This window comes from Salvia hispanica, chromosome 6, assembly GCF_023119035.1.
Source record: "Salvia hispanica cultivar TCC Black 2014 chromosome 6, UniMelb_Shisp_WGS_1.0, whole genome shotgun sequence".
In the NCBI taxonomy this organism is placed as follows: Eukaryota; Viridiplantae; Streptophyta; class Magnoliopsida; order Lamiales; family Lamiaceae; genus Salvia; species Salvia hispanica.
The window spans coordinates 11,213,572-11,232,646 of NC_062970.1; the positions used below are offsets into that span (position 1 = coordinate 11,213,572).

At 36.5% G+C, this 19,075-nt stretch overlaps 1 protein-coding gene across 2 annotated transcripts; it reads right to left on the bottom strand.

The window, feature by feature from the left end:
- Nucleotides 1-1,493: 1,493 nt before the first annotated feature.
- On the bottom strand, nucleotides 1,494-14,222 carry LOC125192794. Of its 2 annotated transcripts, none has more exons than XM_048090447.1 (6): nucleotides 14,118-14,222; nucleotides 8,913-9,206; nucleotides 6,848-6,925; nucleotides 6,678-6,762; nucleotides 3,234-3,322; nucleotides 1,494-1,986 (listed from the first exon to the last, which is right to left on the bottom strand). In XM_048090447.1, exons 2-6 carry the CDS (start codon nucleotides 9,198-9,200, stop codon nucleotides 1,843-1,845), a joined length of 684 nt encoding a protein of 227 aa, XP_047946404.1. In that variant the 5' UTR covers nucleotides 9,201-9,206; nucleotides 14,118-14,222; the 3' UTR covers nucleotides 1,494-1,842. The 2 variants fall into 2 exon arrangements, with proteins under 2 accessions (XP_047946404.1, XP_047946405.1); XM_048090448.1 differs by lacking the exon at nucleotides 14,118-14,222 and adding an exon at nucleotides 13,731-13,921 and having other exon boundaries at nucleotides 8,913-9,272.
- Between the last annotated feature and the right edge of the window lie 4,853 nt (nucleotides 14,223-19,075).

Consider the following 19,075-nt stretch of genomic DNA (forward strand, 5'->3'; position numbering starts at 1 on the left):
CACACCCTTTATCTTGGAGTAGTTGTCACATTTGAAAGATGATATATGATTTTAGGAGATAAGTATTGATAAAGGCATGTTTGATGTCTTATACTCCCACCATCTCTGAAAAATATGAACTTTTTTCTTTTTAGCCTGTCCCTGAAAAACATGAACATTCTAATTTTGAAAATTCTTCTCTCTAACAAGGTGCGACTCATTCTCCACTAATAATACCATTCTCCACTAATAATACTTTAAAATCTTTTTTTATCTCTCTCTTATTTTACCAATTATGCATTAAAACTCGTGTCAAATCAAATATTTATACTACATTTTTAGAGATGGAAGTTGTATAGTTATTTTTTTATTTTTTTATTTTTTTTAACACCATCAAGGTGGAGGGTTCATGGGTCCCTCATCCCTATATATCATCAAACAAGAAGGTTACAGTACATGCACCGTCCAAAGCGGACCTGCCTAACAAACGAGCAACCATTAAACCAAAAAGAGTATCTTTGTGTCGGCTTCCCTTTAAGGGAGGATACAATTCTACTCTCTTCCCATGTCTGTGCATGCAAAAAGAAAAGAGAAGCAATCAAAATAGTCAACAGAACTGGAAGTTAGGAAGCCCCAGTTGATCGATGCGGATTAAGGCCTTAACCAAAGGCACATCCATGTTCTGATCGAGTATCACCAACTTGACATCCATGCACCCCTGCTGTGCTAAGCAATTTGCCACTTTGTTACCTTCCTTTGGAATGTGGGATATCTTATAGCTCACTAGTTTGAGTTTGTTATGGATCTCCGTCAGCCGGTGGCGAGAAGCAGCCGACCCATATCTCTTATCACAAAGCAACGATATAATTTCAGGGTCACTCATCTCAATCCAAACTCTCTGTTCTCCACCTCCCACCATGTCCAAACCGATGGACAATGCTTGTAGCTCCGCGTCTTGTCGAGAGTTTGCTGATAAGCTCGTTTTGCTATAATGCTAGTTATATGGAAATGGTGAGGGCAGAAAATGATGCAGATTTTGACCCAAAGACACAGAGATGTTATAAAGTTATTATTGTGTTTGATACATCGTAGGTATGGGTGCATATTAAAAATTTTTGTTTGATGTGTCGGAAGTTGACATAGTATTAAATATGCTTTGGCAATTTTACCTTTAGATGCAAGGATTGTTTTTCTTTTAATGCCCCAGTTTTGACCAAGAGAACCTTGGTATGGTGATTTTTTTTAGTTTGACCACAGATGTACCGAATCCGTCTTTAGGGGAATCCGACTAATGTCCTCAAGGTCACCACATCTCCGTCTTCGGGGGAATCCAATTAAGACAGAAAGTCTCCTAGCGGATGGCAGGGTTTGAACCCATGTCCTCAAGGTCACCACATCTCCGCGCTGTCAACTGCGCTACGACCCGTTGGTTGGCGATTCTTTTTTCATAACCGCTTTTCTTGTGTTTGTGTTTTTCTCTAGTGTTGTGGTTTTTTGTGCATCAAGAGAAAGCATCCAACAAACTCAACCACGTCTCATCATTATAAAATGTTTTTTACAATGAGAGATAAATACATGAAGTTCTTACTCATTGAGAAGCAAAATTGTTCTATTAACCAGCATTTTCAAGGTCCCAACAGTGCTGGTCCTAGAGTTCAGTGACATTTTCTCTAGCATGCTAATGTCCAAATACGATGAAAGAAGCCATGAGTAAAGTCACCAATCGAGCATTGATGCCCGTAAAATCTAATTTTCGTTCCTTTCTTTTACGGCAAAACCATCAAGTAATATGAGAAGATGCGTATATAGTAAATAGCAGTGGTAGGGCACAACCTTCTCGGATTGATTTAGAGGGATACTAAATCAGTTGCCGCTGCAGTTAATAATGAATGGCTTTGTGTGATTAATGAATTCCAGAGTCTTGATCCCCAGTTTGAGATCAACCTCACCACCTCCCAACCAGAAGAAATCTGGATTTAGCTTCACAATTGCTTCGTCTAAAATCACCTGGGACAGATATTTCATCCCGTTATTATAGTAGAGAGGTAGAAATGCTAGTATGCCCGGAGTTCAGTCATGTGGAGGCAATTAGCAAGCGATTCGAGTTTAACATATGCTGGACTACCATATTAACAATACAGCAATGTAAGTTCTCAAGTGAGCACGGTTAAGAAAGAGACAAGTTCAGACATAATAGATGAATGTAGAGGAAAGTTAACTGCAGATAAATTAACAATTATACCACATGATCCACACAGCTGGACATCGCAGTGCAAATATAAATCTGTATGGCCTCAAAGCATCTGGTCATAGATGATAAAATTAAGTTGTAGGATAGGTAACGGTAGGCTTGTTTTTTAGTACAATATCTGGGCACCAGCTGGCATCATGAATTGTAAGACATAATCTCTAGGGGCATCATCATATATAAAAGCAATCGAGATATTCCAATTTCATATCAGATCTAAAACAAAATAGTCATGGCTCCCCTGTGTGGTCTCCTCCGAAAGACACTAGTGAGATATGAAACCAGATAACAAATTTCACATCCCTATTTGCTTAACAGTATAGTTTGTGGATCTAATTGATATATGACTTTCTAAAAGGCTTTTTATGCGCTATTAACTGATTCCTTTTTTATCAAAAGGATTCCGCAAGAATTAAGATGCATTGCACTGCAGCAAATAGGGTGGCTGTTACACATCCTCTAATGGTTACCGGAGAGGCCTGAGGAAAATGGTAGACTACCAAGCAGCACAAGTGTGAGACGTGCAGCAGTTTCAAAGTGGAGATAGGAAAAATTAATGTAGCTGTTAATGCTATTTGATCATGCTTGATGGTGAGAGAAGAATGGAGTGGCAATTGTCGGCAGTTACAGAAGATTGCAGCATTTTCATCAGTAACTTTTCAACTAGTATATACTTCACACATGTTATTTACATTGTCATTGATAGTATTATTATATGTCCTTAGGATGTTTGAAGGACTATCTTTTAGCAATATTGTAGTGACGGCATTATTGGCAAACATCCTTCTTTGAAGGAGTATCAAATTCAGAATTAGTTGCCCTTTTCTTTTCAAAAGTGTTCAATTGAAAAAAAACTTTTCCTTCCTTGTTTCATTTCTCTAACAGTGGCACAATAGCAAAAGTTAGGACAGATAACCAAAATAGATGTCATGCAGACATTACTAAAGTTATATTCGCATGCGACATAAAATTCAATTTCTCAAAGATGAGGCTAGATGATTTTTACCGGTATATCAGTTTTCATGCCAACACAGGTTACACCATTGTGTTCATAACCAGTCAACTTCATAGATGTTTCTTCAGGTGCAAGCCTCACTGCAGCATAGAAATGTGTTTTTCAAGTTAGAAAACACGCAATAGTTGTTGGGTGGGGGGGGGGGGGGTGCAATGTTAACTGGTAAACAGTAATACAAGAGCAAACACTAAAACAGAAAATGTAATTGCATCTTCCTAGGCATGTTAAAGATGGACATGTACATTTGGGACCCCTCAGTATATTTAGGATATGAATTGCATGATTTGACATTACATCTATGACTATAATCAACTACATAACTTGTGCTCCATCTGTAAAATACATATTTTCAATTACTTATTTTCCTTCTACAATCTCTGATAGGGATCATCCCTGCTGATTTTGGTGAAAGTTAGTACTAGTAACTAGTATCCTTTGTTATCGTCTTTTGTTATCGTCTTTTGTTATCATCTTTTGTTATTATTTCATTAGATATTGATTTGTTTAAAGAGTCTTGTAACTACTGGAGTTTCGGAGATAGGTTTAACTAGTAGAGTTTGAGTAGGAGTGGAGTCTTTATCCAATAGCGATAAATAGCTCCTCATTAGAAGAGTCGTGAGTCCGGACGATAGTTTATCGCAGGGCATCAAATAGGATTGTCTTGTGTATCTTTGGTTCAGTTTCACTGACTAGTATGTTTATGTTCCATCAATTATTCTCAGTCTCATATATTTTTATATCTTCACCAACGGCAGCCCTGTTTCCATTTCCAGCAAGTAACGCATATTTCTCTATAAATTTGGTGCGCTGAATGAGTATGAACACATGAAAGGCGGCACTGTGAGGCGCTAGAGAAGGCAATGGAAGATCAACATGCCGCCACCCAAGTGCTGGACTCCAACGTGCAGGAACTTCGTGCGGACATAGACTTCAACTTCGACCACATGCTGCAGCTCTTCGCAAGTCTAAATGGACCCCTGGACCCTGCGACCGAGGCCTCCTCATCGGCAGCAGAAACAGTACCGCTCAACATCTCCACCGTGCTATCACCGACTGCCTTCGCTCTCCAACAAACCATGGAGCTTTCTGCCTTCAATGACATGGCAAGCCAGGGCCGCTGATCAATATTTCCTCGTCCATAACAGTTAACACCCCACCGAACAAACGAGTACATGCCGCCCTCAAGCTTTTGCGGCCCCACCATGCCCTGGATCCAATTGCTGCCGCGTCGCTGCCCTTTGCCACGCAGAACCAATTTGCATATGATCTTAATACTTCACAGCAGTCATCTCCGGCAATTGTTTCTCTTTCGGCTTCTTCAGCACCGCCACCTTCTTCCGTGCCACGACCTCCCGGATGTTCTAGCCGATTATGAAGGCTTATTTCACACTGCTGCACCTGCTAGTCCGAGCGACATGATAATGGTGGCTTTAATGAGGACACGGATGTTTCAACACCGGGGCAATTGATATGGATTGTCACTGCTGATTTTAGCACACTCGTTTTGTAAAAATGATAATAAATAGTTAAAATGGAAAGAGAGTAAAATAAATGAAAGAATAAGGTAGATAAGAGTCTTATCTACATTATTCTCTCTCCTACTTTACTTTTTTCTCCACTTTAACTATTTACTATCATTTTTCTAAAATGAGTGCAGAAAATGAAATGACTCAACTACCGTGGAACTGAGGGAGTAGTATTTTTTGTTACTATCTTTGTTATTATTTCATTAGTTGCTTTGTTTAAAGAGTTGTGGTATTAGTTAGGGCTGGGGAAAAATACCGAAATACCGAAAAACCGGTCTTATCGTACCGAAAATACCGAATTTTTGGTATACCGTGACTTTCGGTATGGTATGATACCTTACCGAAAGATTGCGGTAAGGTAACGATATGAATTTTCAAATACCGAGGTATACCGCTGCATACCGCTGCATACCGAAATTCGGTATATACCGTAAACTAAGGTATATACCGTAAATTAAGGTATATACCACAATAATATAAACACAATTGTATATAAAATATATTTTATATATTTTTAAATTATAAATCTATTGTGAAATATAAATATAATTATGAATAAATTATATTTAATTTATTTTTAAAATTATAAACTATAAATAATATTTTAAAAACTCTAATTTTCTATTTTAATTGATGTTGAAAGTCAGGTATACCGCAAAAGTAAGGTATACCGAACTTCGGTACGGTATACCGAAAATGAGGTACGGTATCGGTATGGAAATTTGTCATACCGAATATAAGGTATACCGAAGTTTGGTATACCGAAAACTTTGGTAAGGTAAAGGTATGACTTTTTCGCATACCGTATTTACGGTAAGGTATACGGTATGGTGGTTTCGGTAAGGTATACCTTACCTACCCACCCCTAGTATTAGTGGAGTCAAAGAGAAATGTTTATTTAGTAGAGTTTGAGTACGAGTGGCCACCACCCAAGTGTTGGCCTCTGGAAACTTCATGCGGACATAGACTCCAAGTTCGAAAGCATGCCACAGCTTTGCGCAAGTCTGAAGGGACTCCCAAGCCCAACTACCGACATCCTCTCCGGCACCAAAAACAGCACTGCACAACATCTCCACCTGCTATCACCGATTCTCTCTCCAACAAACCATGGAACTTCCCACCTTCAATGACTCTGCACTCACATGGCTAACCAAGAGCGATCAAAACATCCTCATCCATAATACCACATTGATAAACGAGTGCTTATAACACTAATATCTTTATCCGGCCCCACCATGTCTTCACCAAATGCTGTTGTGTTCGTTCCCTTTTTGGTCACATGCACCAATTTTCAAGTGAGCTATTTACTTGTTTTGGGTCATGCTCGGCCCTATATTGTTAGATGGTTAGGAGGCAGCGGCGCTACGCACAACGTCCCAAGATGGCTTTCTGGATGACTACGTTGCTGCCTTTGGAGGCCGCTTGGCACAGCTCCTCGACCTTACTGATTGATAGTACATGTAGTCTGTAGAGCTGCCTGGAGTTTAGAGTTAGGAAAATAGTCTAATGTATGGCCTCGTAGAATTTTATTTTTGTGTATACCATTCGTTCAGTTTCACTTTATTCCATCGTTATTCTATCTCATGTATCTTGTGTATCTTTTCCAGAAGCGCCCTATTTCCAGCAAGCCATTGTATTATTCTCTATCAATCTCTAATAAAAAAAATACACAACTTGTGCATCTATCTTCTGGTGATAACAAGTTCACAATCTAAAGGGAACAGAGTTGCCAGCTATGTAATTCAAGTTTCAAGTGTCTATCTTATCTCAGAAATATAGTTTCTACAGAGATTATGAACTAAGTAACATTCAATACCCACACTCTGAAAGGCACAAATACAAGAGTTGCTATGCAATGAAGGTGATTAGGAAATGGGCACAACATTTGAGTTAGAATAAGTAAACATACTATTGAACTTCTTTTTTGATATCTTGCCATCATTTAGTGTATACAAAAAGTTTTTGACAGTCTCAGCATTGAAGCGAGCAGTATACTGCAGTCAAAGAAGAGAAATTCAGAATAACAAAGACAAGCATTTTCTTTTCATATGGACACAAGAATGAGTGTAACATTGCTACCTGAACAACAACAACATAGTACTTTGAATTGTTTCGATTGCTGCAGTCAGTTACATCTGGCGGCGCTTGAGTATTGACCTATATACAGAAATGATTTTCTATTCAGAAAATTTTCCATGAATTGAGTCATAAAAGCAAAAGCATTTTGGTCAAAGCACTTTATATGGAGTAAAAGGCGGAAGGTTCTGGAATTGACAAGCTGCTGCCGGAGCCACAAGAAAACACATAAGCTGGCGAGTAACAGAGGCGGGTGTAGGGAAGGCGCTTGATAAGAAGGATGTGTAGTGTGTACGGAACATATTGCACAGCAACATGATATGATATTATGATTGAATGAATGCTATAGTTCACAAGTTTGTTTGGTGAATCGCTCAAGAGGAATGGTGGATTGATGAATATGGAATGACTGATATGAATGGAACTGATAAAAACAAAGAGGTGTAACCTAACAAAGAAAGGAACAAAGTCCTAACCTCATAGCACTTGCCGGACACAAACTAATTGATCCCTTGGGTACCTCTCTTCAATTGTTTAAGAAGTATTTATACAGAATTACACAAGACTCTAACTCAAACTAAAACTCCAAAAATAATCTGACTTATAGTGCATATTTGATAAATATTTTGGACAAAAAACAGAGTTTATGTTAAAATGCATAAATTTTGGCAGACATAGGTTGTAAATTAACATGTTAGTGCCCTAATTCACGTGAATTTTTCCCTCATCACTCTGGTGAGCCGGGATCCTAGTTGCGACTCCACATCGCGAAACACCACCGGTCCCATCAGCTTCGTTGTTCCACCACCACCCCAGTTTGCGATAGCACCTAAGTTAACGTGTCACCCAGCCCTCTGCCACCGCCCCGCCCTTGTCCATGAAATCGCAGTGTTTGCTCCAGTGCCATCTATCTACATGTCCTCACCCACGTCCATTTCCTCTGCATCGTTTCTCGTGCTGATTCTGCAGCAACTGCCCCTCCCCCATGTCTTGTTTCTTCACTCGTACAACACATTACTCTTTTGTGGATCGTTCGGTTATGCACACTTCCTTGTGTACTCAAGCGTGAGTAGGAGCGAGTGGTCAATTCCAACTGCAGTCTTGGGGCAAAGGTTGTTTTGATAGCAGAGTAATTGACAGAGAACGTTTCTCATAGTCCATTCACTCTAGGCATTCCCAGATCAATATTAAATATTATTTGCACTATCTTTAGTTACTTTTTTATTATCCATTCCATTAGTTGTTGATCTAGTCTTGTTTATTAGTAGTAATTGTTTAAGAGATAGACTTCATCTTCAAGAGTTAGAGATAAGAGTTATAGTTTAGGAGTTTTAGTTAACTAGGGGTTTTAATTCAATTGGAGTCTTATAAATAGGGATACTTTTCCTGCATTTTAATGGTTCATTAATATACTCCATTTGAGTTCATTTGTTGTAGGACTTTTCGGAGGAGTGGCCTCTTTGTTTTACAATGAGGAACGTTATTATGTTTATTTTATGTTTTATAGGTTCGTTTCCTTCTCATTCTTGTTCTGCTCTTTCTTAATAAACATCTTTCATTGTGTTTGGCTACAGCCTACAGGCATCAGATCAAATACTATTTACTATCACCTGCAACAGTCGGGTTGAAAAACATATACATAAAAAAAAATCTCATTTTTACTATCTAGTTCATCACAGAAATCTAACAGAAATTCTATATACTGAAATACAAATGTTTCAAATGACGAGCTTCTTGCTAATTTAGTACAGGTTGCTTCTTTCAACTAAAGCACTAGGTCTTGGCATCCATGCTAATGTGGTACCGCCAATTTGATAAGCTAACAAGGCAACACATAGGTATTGAAGAGCAAACCCACTCCTCATTTTCAAACAAAGCCTCATCAAAATACTCTGCAATTTGATCAATGGAACTGTCTTCTACTAAAATGCATGATGATCTAGGTAAACAATCTCAAAAAATAAGCCTAAAAAACTGGGGATTTGAATGCAAAATCAGATAATCGCAAGTTTCCTAATCAGAAAGGCAAAAAATACTATGTAAATTAGGGCATAATTAAAATAAGTACCAAAACAATGCTCTTGCAGAGATGGTGAATGGAGGAGGCACCGAGGACATCTCGCCGGGCTTCAAGGGTCCAGTCGTAGTAATCGGAGGGGACGCGCTTGAAGGAGAAGTCTCGGACTCCGTTAGCAGCAAGGATGGCGGAGAGGCGGCCTTGAGTGGTGGTAGAGTCATCAGAATCGGATAGAGAGAGTGATTGGGGTAAGTAAGAGAGCTCGAGGTGTGATATGCGGTGAAGGATTCCAGTTTGCAGTCTCTCTAGCTCCGCAAGAGACCCCATCACTCTTTTCATCTTCTCTTCATGAAGGTTTGAAAATGGCGATTAAGAACAAAACAAAATGAAATGAACACCGGAATTTACGTGGTTCGACGTAAGTCTACATCCACGGAAGAACGAGCACACACAATCTTTATTTCGACCTTGGTGAATACTGAATGTTACAACTGGAAACGAAAAGAACAATACAAGAATCTAGAACAAGAAACCAACAATCGCAGGCTGATTCTTCGCAGCTAAGATGAACTCTCAAGGATCGATTTAGCTGATCTATTTTCTCTTGCGAACTGAACTCCTCTCTTTTTTCCCCTTTCTGTTTTGTATTGAATAATAATCAGATCCAGCAATCCACGGCCCAGATTGAATCTTATCTCTCCGCGAATGTCAGCCGTTGGATCAAAATATTTAACTCAATACTCCACATATCTGTTGGTCTCAGGTTCGATTCATTTTGAGGCCACCAAAACCCAACAATCTCCACCTTGGACTCAAAATGATCATGAGCTGCTCTTCTTCTACATCACTCCACCTTAATCAGAAACCACTCCTACCAGTTTCAGGCAATGCCTGAACTTTGCAACTGGTAGAACTTTAGTGAGGCTATCTGCTGCGTTATCCTCTGTCCCAATTTTCTCAACTTTGATCTCTCCTTGCTCAATGATGTCCCTTATGAAATGGAGCCTTATATCGATGTGCTTACTCCTTTCATGAAAAACTTGGTGCTTAGCAAGATAGATCGCACTCATGCTATCACATAACACTGTCACTGATTTCTGAGCAAAGCCGAAGTCTCCTGTGATCCCTTTCAACCAAACTGCTTCTTTAATGGCTTCCGTGAGGGCAATGTACTCAGCCTCCGTTGTAGACAAAGCCACCACGGATTGTAATGAAGATTTCCAACTGGCTGCTCCTCCAAACATTCTGAATATGTAGCCACTTTGTGATTTTCTGGTGTCTAAGTTGGAGGCATAGTCAGAATCGCAATAGCCAATCAGTGGTTCCTCACATTCACCTTTGAATCTCTTGTACAAAATTCCTACATCCTTGGATCCCTTCATGTATTTCAACATCCACTTTAGGGCCAGCTAGTGCTCCTTCCCCGGCTCCTTCATAAACCTGCTGGTGATACTGATAGCATGTGCTAAGTCGGGCCGCGTGCAGATCATGCTATACATTATACTTCCAATGATGTTTGAGTAAGGAATCAAACTCATTTCCATCATCTCTTCATCATTTTTAGGCCTCTGTTCCACAGTCAGCTTGAAATGTTGTGCAAGAGGCACTGATTTTTCTGATGAATCTTGCATCTTGAACCTGCTGATTACTCTTCTTATGTAGTCAGTCTGCTTGAGCCTCAACTCTCCCTTCTTCCTATCCCTTGAGATATCCATGCCCAAGATCCTCTTGGCTTCACCAAGATCTTTCATTTCAAACTTATGCCCCAATTTTTCTTTAATGCTTCTGACCAGGGACAAGTCTGATGCTGCAACAAGCATATCATCAACGTATAGGACCAGATATGCAACTGCAACTCCATCATTGATCATAATATAAACACAATTGTCATATGCTGAGTTATGAAAACCAATCTCTGCCAAATATGAATCAAATTTCCTATACCATTGTCTGCTACTTTGCTTCAATCCATATATACTTCTTTTCAGCAAACAAACTTTATCTTCCTGCCCTTTTACTTTGAAACCTTCCGGCTGTTCCATGTATATAGTTTCCTCCAACTCTCCATTGAGGAATGCTGTTTTTACATCAAGCTGATGCAATTCCCAATTCAAGTGATTCACAACAGCTAGCATAATTCTTATAGAACTATGTTTAACAATCGGAGAGAATACCTCATTGTAGTCAATACCTTCTTGTTGAGTGTATCCTTTTGCTACTAAACGAGCTTTGAATCTGATCCCATCCACAGCAGCTTCTTCAATCTTTTTCTTAAAAATCCACTTACACCCTACTGCTTTCTGGTGTTCAGATCTATCTACTAAAATCCAAGTTCCATTTCTTAGCAAAGAATCAATTTCCTCTTCCATGGCCTTGATCCATTTGGCTTTTTCAGCACTATTCATTGCTTCCTTGAAGTTTCCAGGTTCATCAAACAAGATTTTCTCAGCCACACACAAAGCATAAAAAACCATCTCATAATCTGAATACTTTTCTGGCAGTTTGATCTCTCTTCTTGGTCTATCTCGGGCTAGCCTGTAAGAAACAACAGATTTCTGAGCATTTGAAGACATTTGTGGGTCTCCAGTGTCTGATCTAGCAGGGGAGTTCTGACTCAGATCATTTGCTTCCTTATCTGGAGGCTCCACCTCCATTTCAGATTGCTCTGCAGCCCTCGTTAGTTTAGCATCAACATATGGCATCTTGGATTCATCAAAAACCACATCCCTGCTCACTATAACCTTTTGAGACTCCTGACACCATAGTCTATAGCCCTTAACACCATCTTGATATCCCAGAAAAATACATTTTACAGCCCTTGTATCAAGTTTCCCTCTTCTGACATGTGCATAGGCTCTACATCCAAAAGGTTTGAGCCTACAAAAATCTGGTTTCTCTCCATACCATCTCTGATCAGGTATAGCAAAGTCTATAGCAGATGAAGGGCACTTGTTGATCATTTTTGCAGCAGTTAGGACTGCCTCCCCCCAAAATTTCTTAGGCATTGCAGATGACAGCAACATACATCTTACTCGCTCTAAAATGGTTCTGTTCATTCTTTCCGCTACGCCGTTTTGCTGTGGGTTCCTGGGCACTGTCTTATGTCGTTTAATCCCTCTATCTTTGCAAAACTGATCAAAGTCCGCAGATAGAAACTCAAGTCCATTGTCTGTTCTAAGACACTTGAGTGTGGAGTTCTTTTGCTTCTCAACTTCTGTGTGCCATTCCTTGAAATATCTGAAGGCCTCTGACTTCTCCCTGAGTACATACACCCACAATTTCCTAGAGAAGTCATCAATCACAGACATGAAGTACCTTCCTCCACCTAGACTTTGTGGCTCCGTTGGTCCCCATAAATCACTATGGGCATAATCCAATGGGAGTTTGGATGTGTGCTTTCCCTTTGGAAAAGGTAATTTCTTTCCCTTCCCCATAATGCAATCTTCACACTTCTTCATAGACTCTATCCCCTGACTTTGAATGAGACCTTGTGACTGCAGCAGTTTAAGTCCTTTCGTGCCAACATGCCCCAGCCTTTTATGCCATAATTCTGCCTCATCCCTCACTGCCACATTTGCTTCCCCTACTAGAACCTCTGCATCAACATAATAGAGACTTCTATTCCGGACTGCTGTCAACAAAACCTTAGAGTTTCTGTAAATTTGCAAATCTCCATTTAAAGATCTGAATTCACAGCCCTTAGATTGTAGAACTCCCAGGGATATCAAGTTTCTTTTTATTTCAGAGATCAACCTTACATCACTCAAGTTTATAATAGATCCATTCTGCATCCTTAACTTGATATTTCCAACTCCCTGGACCAAGCAAACTTGATTATTTCCCAACAAAACAGAACCCTCTGATGGCCTTATCTAATCAAACCATTCTTTGTGAGAGCAAATGTGAAAACTACAGCCAGAATCTACTATCCATCTACCCCCTATGTCATTTTCCATGACATTCAAGGCATGCACTTCCTCTGTTTCTTGGACGACGTCGGATGACCCTTGACCTTGAGCTTCCTCTTCTTGCTTCCTCTTCCAAGAGTAACAATTCTTTTTGAGATGCCCGGGTTTCTTACAATAATGGCAGGACCTCGTTTCTTTCTTTTCATCCTTTTCTTTTGCTTTCTGAGGTTGAAACTTGGGAGCTTTGCCCTTTCCTTTTTGCTTAAACTTCTTGATGTTGAGCACATCCCCAGAACCTCCCAAAGTACTTTCTGACTTCTGCAGATCCTTCGACTTCAACGCAGATTGCACTTCAATAAGACTAATGGCCTCCTTCCGTCCATATAGCATAGCATCTCTAAGATGCTCAAAAGATTTTGGAAGGGCATTTAACAAGGCTATTGCCTTATCTTCCTCCTCCATTTTGGCATCAACATTCTCAAGATCATCCAATATTTTGTTAAACTGATCCAATTGATCCCCAATAGCTCCATCATCGGTAAATTTAAAGGAGTAAAGTCGTTGTTTGAGGTATAACCTGTTAGCGAGGGATTTTGCCAAGTACAGCTCATCGAGCTTCTTCCAGATTTCCGCAGCTGATTTTTCCCTCGCAACTTCCCTCAACACCTTATCATCAAGATTCAAGATGATTACGCTCCTTGCTTTCTTCAAGATCTCCGATTGCTTTTCAGCCGGCTTCTCCGCTAGCTTGGTCGAATCGAGCGCATCATCCAACCCTTGATGCGTGAGCAGAGCTTCCATTTTCACCTTCCACAAGCCGAAATCGTTCCTACCATTAAATTTCTCAGTCTCGTACCTCGCCATCGCCATCCTTCGATTTCCCACAGACGGCGCCAATTGAAGGTTTGAAAATGGCGATTAAGAACAAAACAGAATGAAATGAACACCGGGAATTTACGTGGTTCGACGTAAGTCTACATCCACGGAAGAACGAGCACACACAATCTTTATTTCGACCTTGGTGAATACTGAATGTTACAACTGGAAACGAAAAGAACAATACAAGAATCTAGAACAAGAAACCAACAATCGCAGGCTGATTCTTCGCAGCTAAGATGAACTCTCAAGGATCGATTTAGCTGATCTATTTTCTCTTGCGAACTGAACTCCTCTCTTTTTTCCCCTTTCTGTTTTGTATTGAATAATAATAAGATCCAGCAATCCACGGCCCAGATTGAATCTTATCTCTCCGCGAATGTCAGCCGTTGGATCAAAACATTTAACTCAATACTCCACATATCTGTTGGTCTCAGGTTCGATTCATTTTGAGGCCACCAAAACCCAACACTTCAGGTGTTGGCGCCCTCCGTTTATTTTCTTTCCCAACAGTATTTTCTTACTAGCCATTCGGAGCGGATCTCTTAATCCACATTCCCTACTCCATCCTTAATACACACTCACAATTTAATAAAATAATGTTATATAGGGTTTAAATGTGGCTGCCTTTTCTATTTCCACCAATGAATCCAACCATTTTAAATTAATACTAATGGCTAATGGTTATACAAGACTATTTATATAAATGTGGCTGCCTTTTCTATTCCCTAGTATTACCCCCGTGCTATGCACGGATCAAAATAATTTCAAAATATTTTTTATTTAGATTATAAATTAATTAAATAAAATTAGAGAGAGTATCATTATATGAAAATAGTAAACAAAAATGTATCATATATAATAAATATAGGTCAATAATATATAGTACTATGAAATAATTAATCACATATACAATATTTTATTGTTAAATGATACTCTCTTCGTCCCACAAGAATATGCACTTTCCAACTTTCCAATTTAAGAAACTCTTTTCACTCTAATGAGGTTAGACTCACTCTCCAACAATAGTTTAATTACTTTTTCTCTCTACCTCTCTCTTACTTTACCAATTTTGTATTAAAACTCGTGTCGAACCCAAAGTGCATATTTTTTTGGGGACGGAAGGAGTATGAGATAACCCCTAAATATAGTGACCCTATACACTAAAAACCCAAACCTTGAAACCTAAATCCTAAACCCTTAACTTCAAAAATATACTCATCATAACCAACAAATGAGCAAAAAAATCAATAAAATTCTCCCTCTGTCCGTTCAATTTTACTTTGTTGATCACTTATTCTATTTTGGGGATTTTAGATCTGCATTCGATATCTTACACTGGGTCGGCCTACTTGATAATCCTTACTGATAGTGAAGGTTTTTTTACCTGAATCTTGCCGGTAAATATGTTTATATGCTCATATCAAGAAAAGTGTTTTACAATAGGGCTATGTGAACGGTACACCAAAAAAAAATCTTGCTTGCATTCATCCAAGCATCTATTCACCCAATGGTATTATTTATTGGAGCCAAAGTAGTGTTTTGTTGAAGCTAGACTTGTTAAAAAAAAATTTAAATATAAACTAACATCAGTCAAACAAAGAATGATCTTCCAAATAGGATTTAAAACGGATAGTTTCATTTCACCTTCATCTCAAAAACACATACACACCTCACTTTGATGACCGACGCAGTATTGTTAGGCTGCTCATTAAGGAATGCGAATTCCATATTGAAAATATTTTTTCTTGTTGGAGAAAAATCCAATAATTTAATAGAAGCTAATAAAGTTGTTAATAAGAAAATAGCAAAAACATATTTATAGGCAAAAATATAAAGAAAGTATTCGTGTAATCATGTAGTGTAATAAATGACACAAGTTTTTGTGTAATATTAGCGTATATATTGCAATTTGGGCATGTCATAATTATTGCTACATTAATTCTAATTGACCATAACCGACGAACACTTTTAAAAATTCTGAGGAAGACGAAGGAAATTGTCTAATGACGGCTGCATAGGACTAAATTCTCATCATAAATTCCCATCACCATATATAACAGTCCAATTATATATATGATCATGATTGTAACCAATTAACCAATTTAATAATTTTTGTTTATTGTGTTTACATCCTTTTCATAAAATAGTTATGAAAAAATTCCAAAACTCCCCATTTATAGAATAAACGAATATAATTAAAATTCTTTTTAAATAACATAGATACATGCACGTCTTCTATAAAATAGAAAATCCAATTAACCATTACAATATTAAATTAATATAAAAATAATTTCAGAAATATTATGATCAAAACTAAAAATATCTCAACATATTACATTTTATAAAATTAGAATTTTAATTATAGTATGATTTTGAAATACCAAACCTAAAAGTTCAAAATTGATAGTAAGATTAATTTGAATATTCATTTGGATATATTTATGGAGCTAATTAACAATTAATTCTAAAAGTTAATTGTAGTAATGTTTATAATTATGCTCAATTGCATAAGTTAATTCCTCTTGACATATTCGAAAATTTAATACCAAACCTATAAATTAAAAAATTATCAATTTTTAACTATAATAAAATTCGAACATTCATATGGATATAATTATTGAATTAATTCATAATTTTAGAAAGTAATTACTCCATTATAAAATCTTTATCACAATTATGTTCAATTACGTGCGGCCGGTCATGTGTCCCACTTAAATGGAAAAAACACAATTAAAAATTTACAATAGCTGTGAAAAAAAGTAAAAAAGAAAATAGTAAGTACATTTTGTGTGGAGTAATATATTATACGTTTATAGAGAGATAAAAACAGTAATTATCTGAACGTTTATTATTAAAATTTTAGGTTTATTATTAATGGGATGGTGTGGTTAATGGAGTTGGAGTATATGATTCCAAATTAATCGTAATTTAATTTTAGTAAGATTTGAATATTCATTAGGACATATATATTGAATTAATTTATAATTATTTCTAAAAGTTAATTATAATAAGGTTTGTATCACTAACTAAGCTCAATTACATAAGTTGATTTCTTGAATATGTTCGAAAATATAACAAAATATTAGCTTGAATGTTCATTTTGGTAATGTATCTTTAAATATGGCTTCTTCCCCGGATGAAATTTCTTCATCTTATTTGCAGAGCCTTCCTCCACTCATCTTTCATTCAAAACATGTATTTCGCTCACTTTCTCTATCACAAAATACACTAATAAAATGAAAACGCAATTTTCATAATATGAGAATATTTTGCTTTTGCTAAAGTTCAACCACCTTAAAGGGACGATATGGGATGCGTTTTGCAACACCATTTGAACTATTTTCAACATAAAAATGAGTGTTGATGGCGATCCTCACTTGCTTCGCACTCGTGACCGATGATGGGTTGTGCCTTTTTTAGAGTTGCACACTCATTACACTCTTTAGCCGAGTCTAAACTTGCAGCCTTCATAAAGAGATGAGAGTTCAAAGAGTGTAAAATATGCATTGATTTTGATGGTATTTATAGAGATTCGCTTGTACTTGTTTTATAAGGTTATGAGTCTCTTCTTATTCCTGTCTAAATTTTTTTGACACTTAAAATTCTTCTGTTAATTAGGAGTATTGAATATTATAGAATGATGAGTCTAAAAAACGTTTATTCTATTGTTATAAACAAATTGTTTTTTATGCTATTTACTCTAATGTATGCCATTAACTACACCAAATTCTTCTTAATGTTTCCTATCACTAACGTATGCCATTAACTACACCAAATTCTTCTTAACGTTTATTCTATTGTTATAAACAAATTCTTCTTAATGTTTCCTATCACTAACGTAGGCCATTAACTACACCAAATTAATTGTGTAGACGAAGGGCCCAATTTAATTTTATAATTTTAATTAAATAAAATAAGAAACCATAAAAGGTGTTCTGTTCTATTTTATGCTATTTACTCTATTACATCAAATTAATTGCGTAGGGGAAAGGTCTAATTGGATTTATAATGTTAACTGAAGAATTACTTTATATAATTTGATCATCAAAGAATATAAGAAATTATAGCATATTTTCACGTGGCAGATGCTAATTAATTTAATTTCATTCTAGTGTCAAAAATTGTGATTCCATAAATACCCTCAAAACTCCCCGTGGAACTAGTATCACACCCGTGCTATGCACGGTCCACTTTATTCTCTTCAAATATGAAATATTTTTTTGAAATAGTAATAAAATTATATAGAGTCTAACATTATAATTATAATGTATTTAATAATAAATATAAATAATACATTTGATTAAAGTAATGAATTTTATTAAAATAAAGTTGCGATATACAAATGATAGAGCTTATAATAATTTGTGTCACAAATTTGAGATAATAAAATTTTATTATGTAATTAATATTGAAAATTGTACATAAATATATAAAAAAATATATGGATGTAGTAAGTTTAAAAAATAAAATCAGTGTACATTTCCATATTTTTAATAAATATGACCATAATTTAAAATAAATTATTTGTATTTTATTCATATAATTTAATATGTGCATTTAACTTATAATGTAATCGATTGAGCCACAAAAGTTGCAAGTCAGCCAACGTTTAAGTCAACCAACGTTTAGTTTACTTTGACTACTTAAATAAAAACATGAAAATTCAATTTTCTTGTAACAACATTATTGATTATGCGTTAAATTATTTACCATTAGCTATTTAAAATTTTTTCAATTCATCACCTCTTCTAAAACCCTTTCACTTCTCTCTGTTACTACACGAACCTAAAAAATCTTTTCACCTCCGAAACCTTTTCATTTCTACTTCCCCAAAAATTACAATGATATTTAATATTATAGAGGTTTGATTAGTAGTGGAGCACTACTATTTAACTTTAAACTTTTAAATAGGTAATTAATATATCTTTAAAAAAACTTTATACTTACACCTCTCAGTTTAATTTATTTTAAAAATCCTTTTCATTTCTACTTCTCATAATTATCACAAAACTAAATAAAATCTTATTATTATTATTATTATTATTATTGTTATTATTATTATTAACATCGTGATAATCATCTAAAAATGCAAAAATTTAACATATTTTCTTATATTATTGTAAAAATGTATGTATGTTCGCAATCATTTCATCACATACATAACCAATCTGCATAATCTCCTCAAATGACTTAAAATTAAAAAGCATTTTAATTCTATGAAAATATGAATTAACCATTGAGTTATAATTGCAGGAGCAAGTTTACGTTGCAATAATTTAAGATTGCATTGGTGAGACACTTCCTAGTCGAGCTTCATTTTATTGCAATATAGTGACCCTATACACTAAAAATCCAAACCTTGAAACCTAAATCCTAAACCCTTAACTTTAAAATATACTCATCATGATCAACAAATGAGTAAAATAT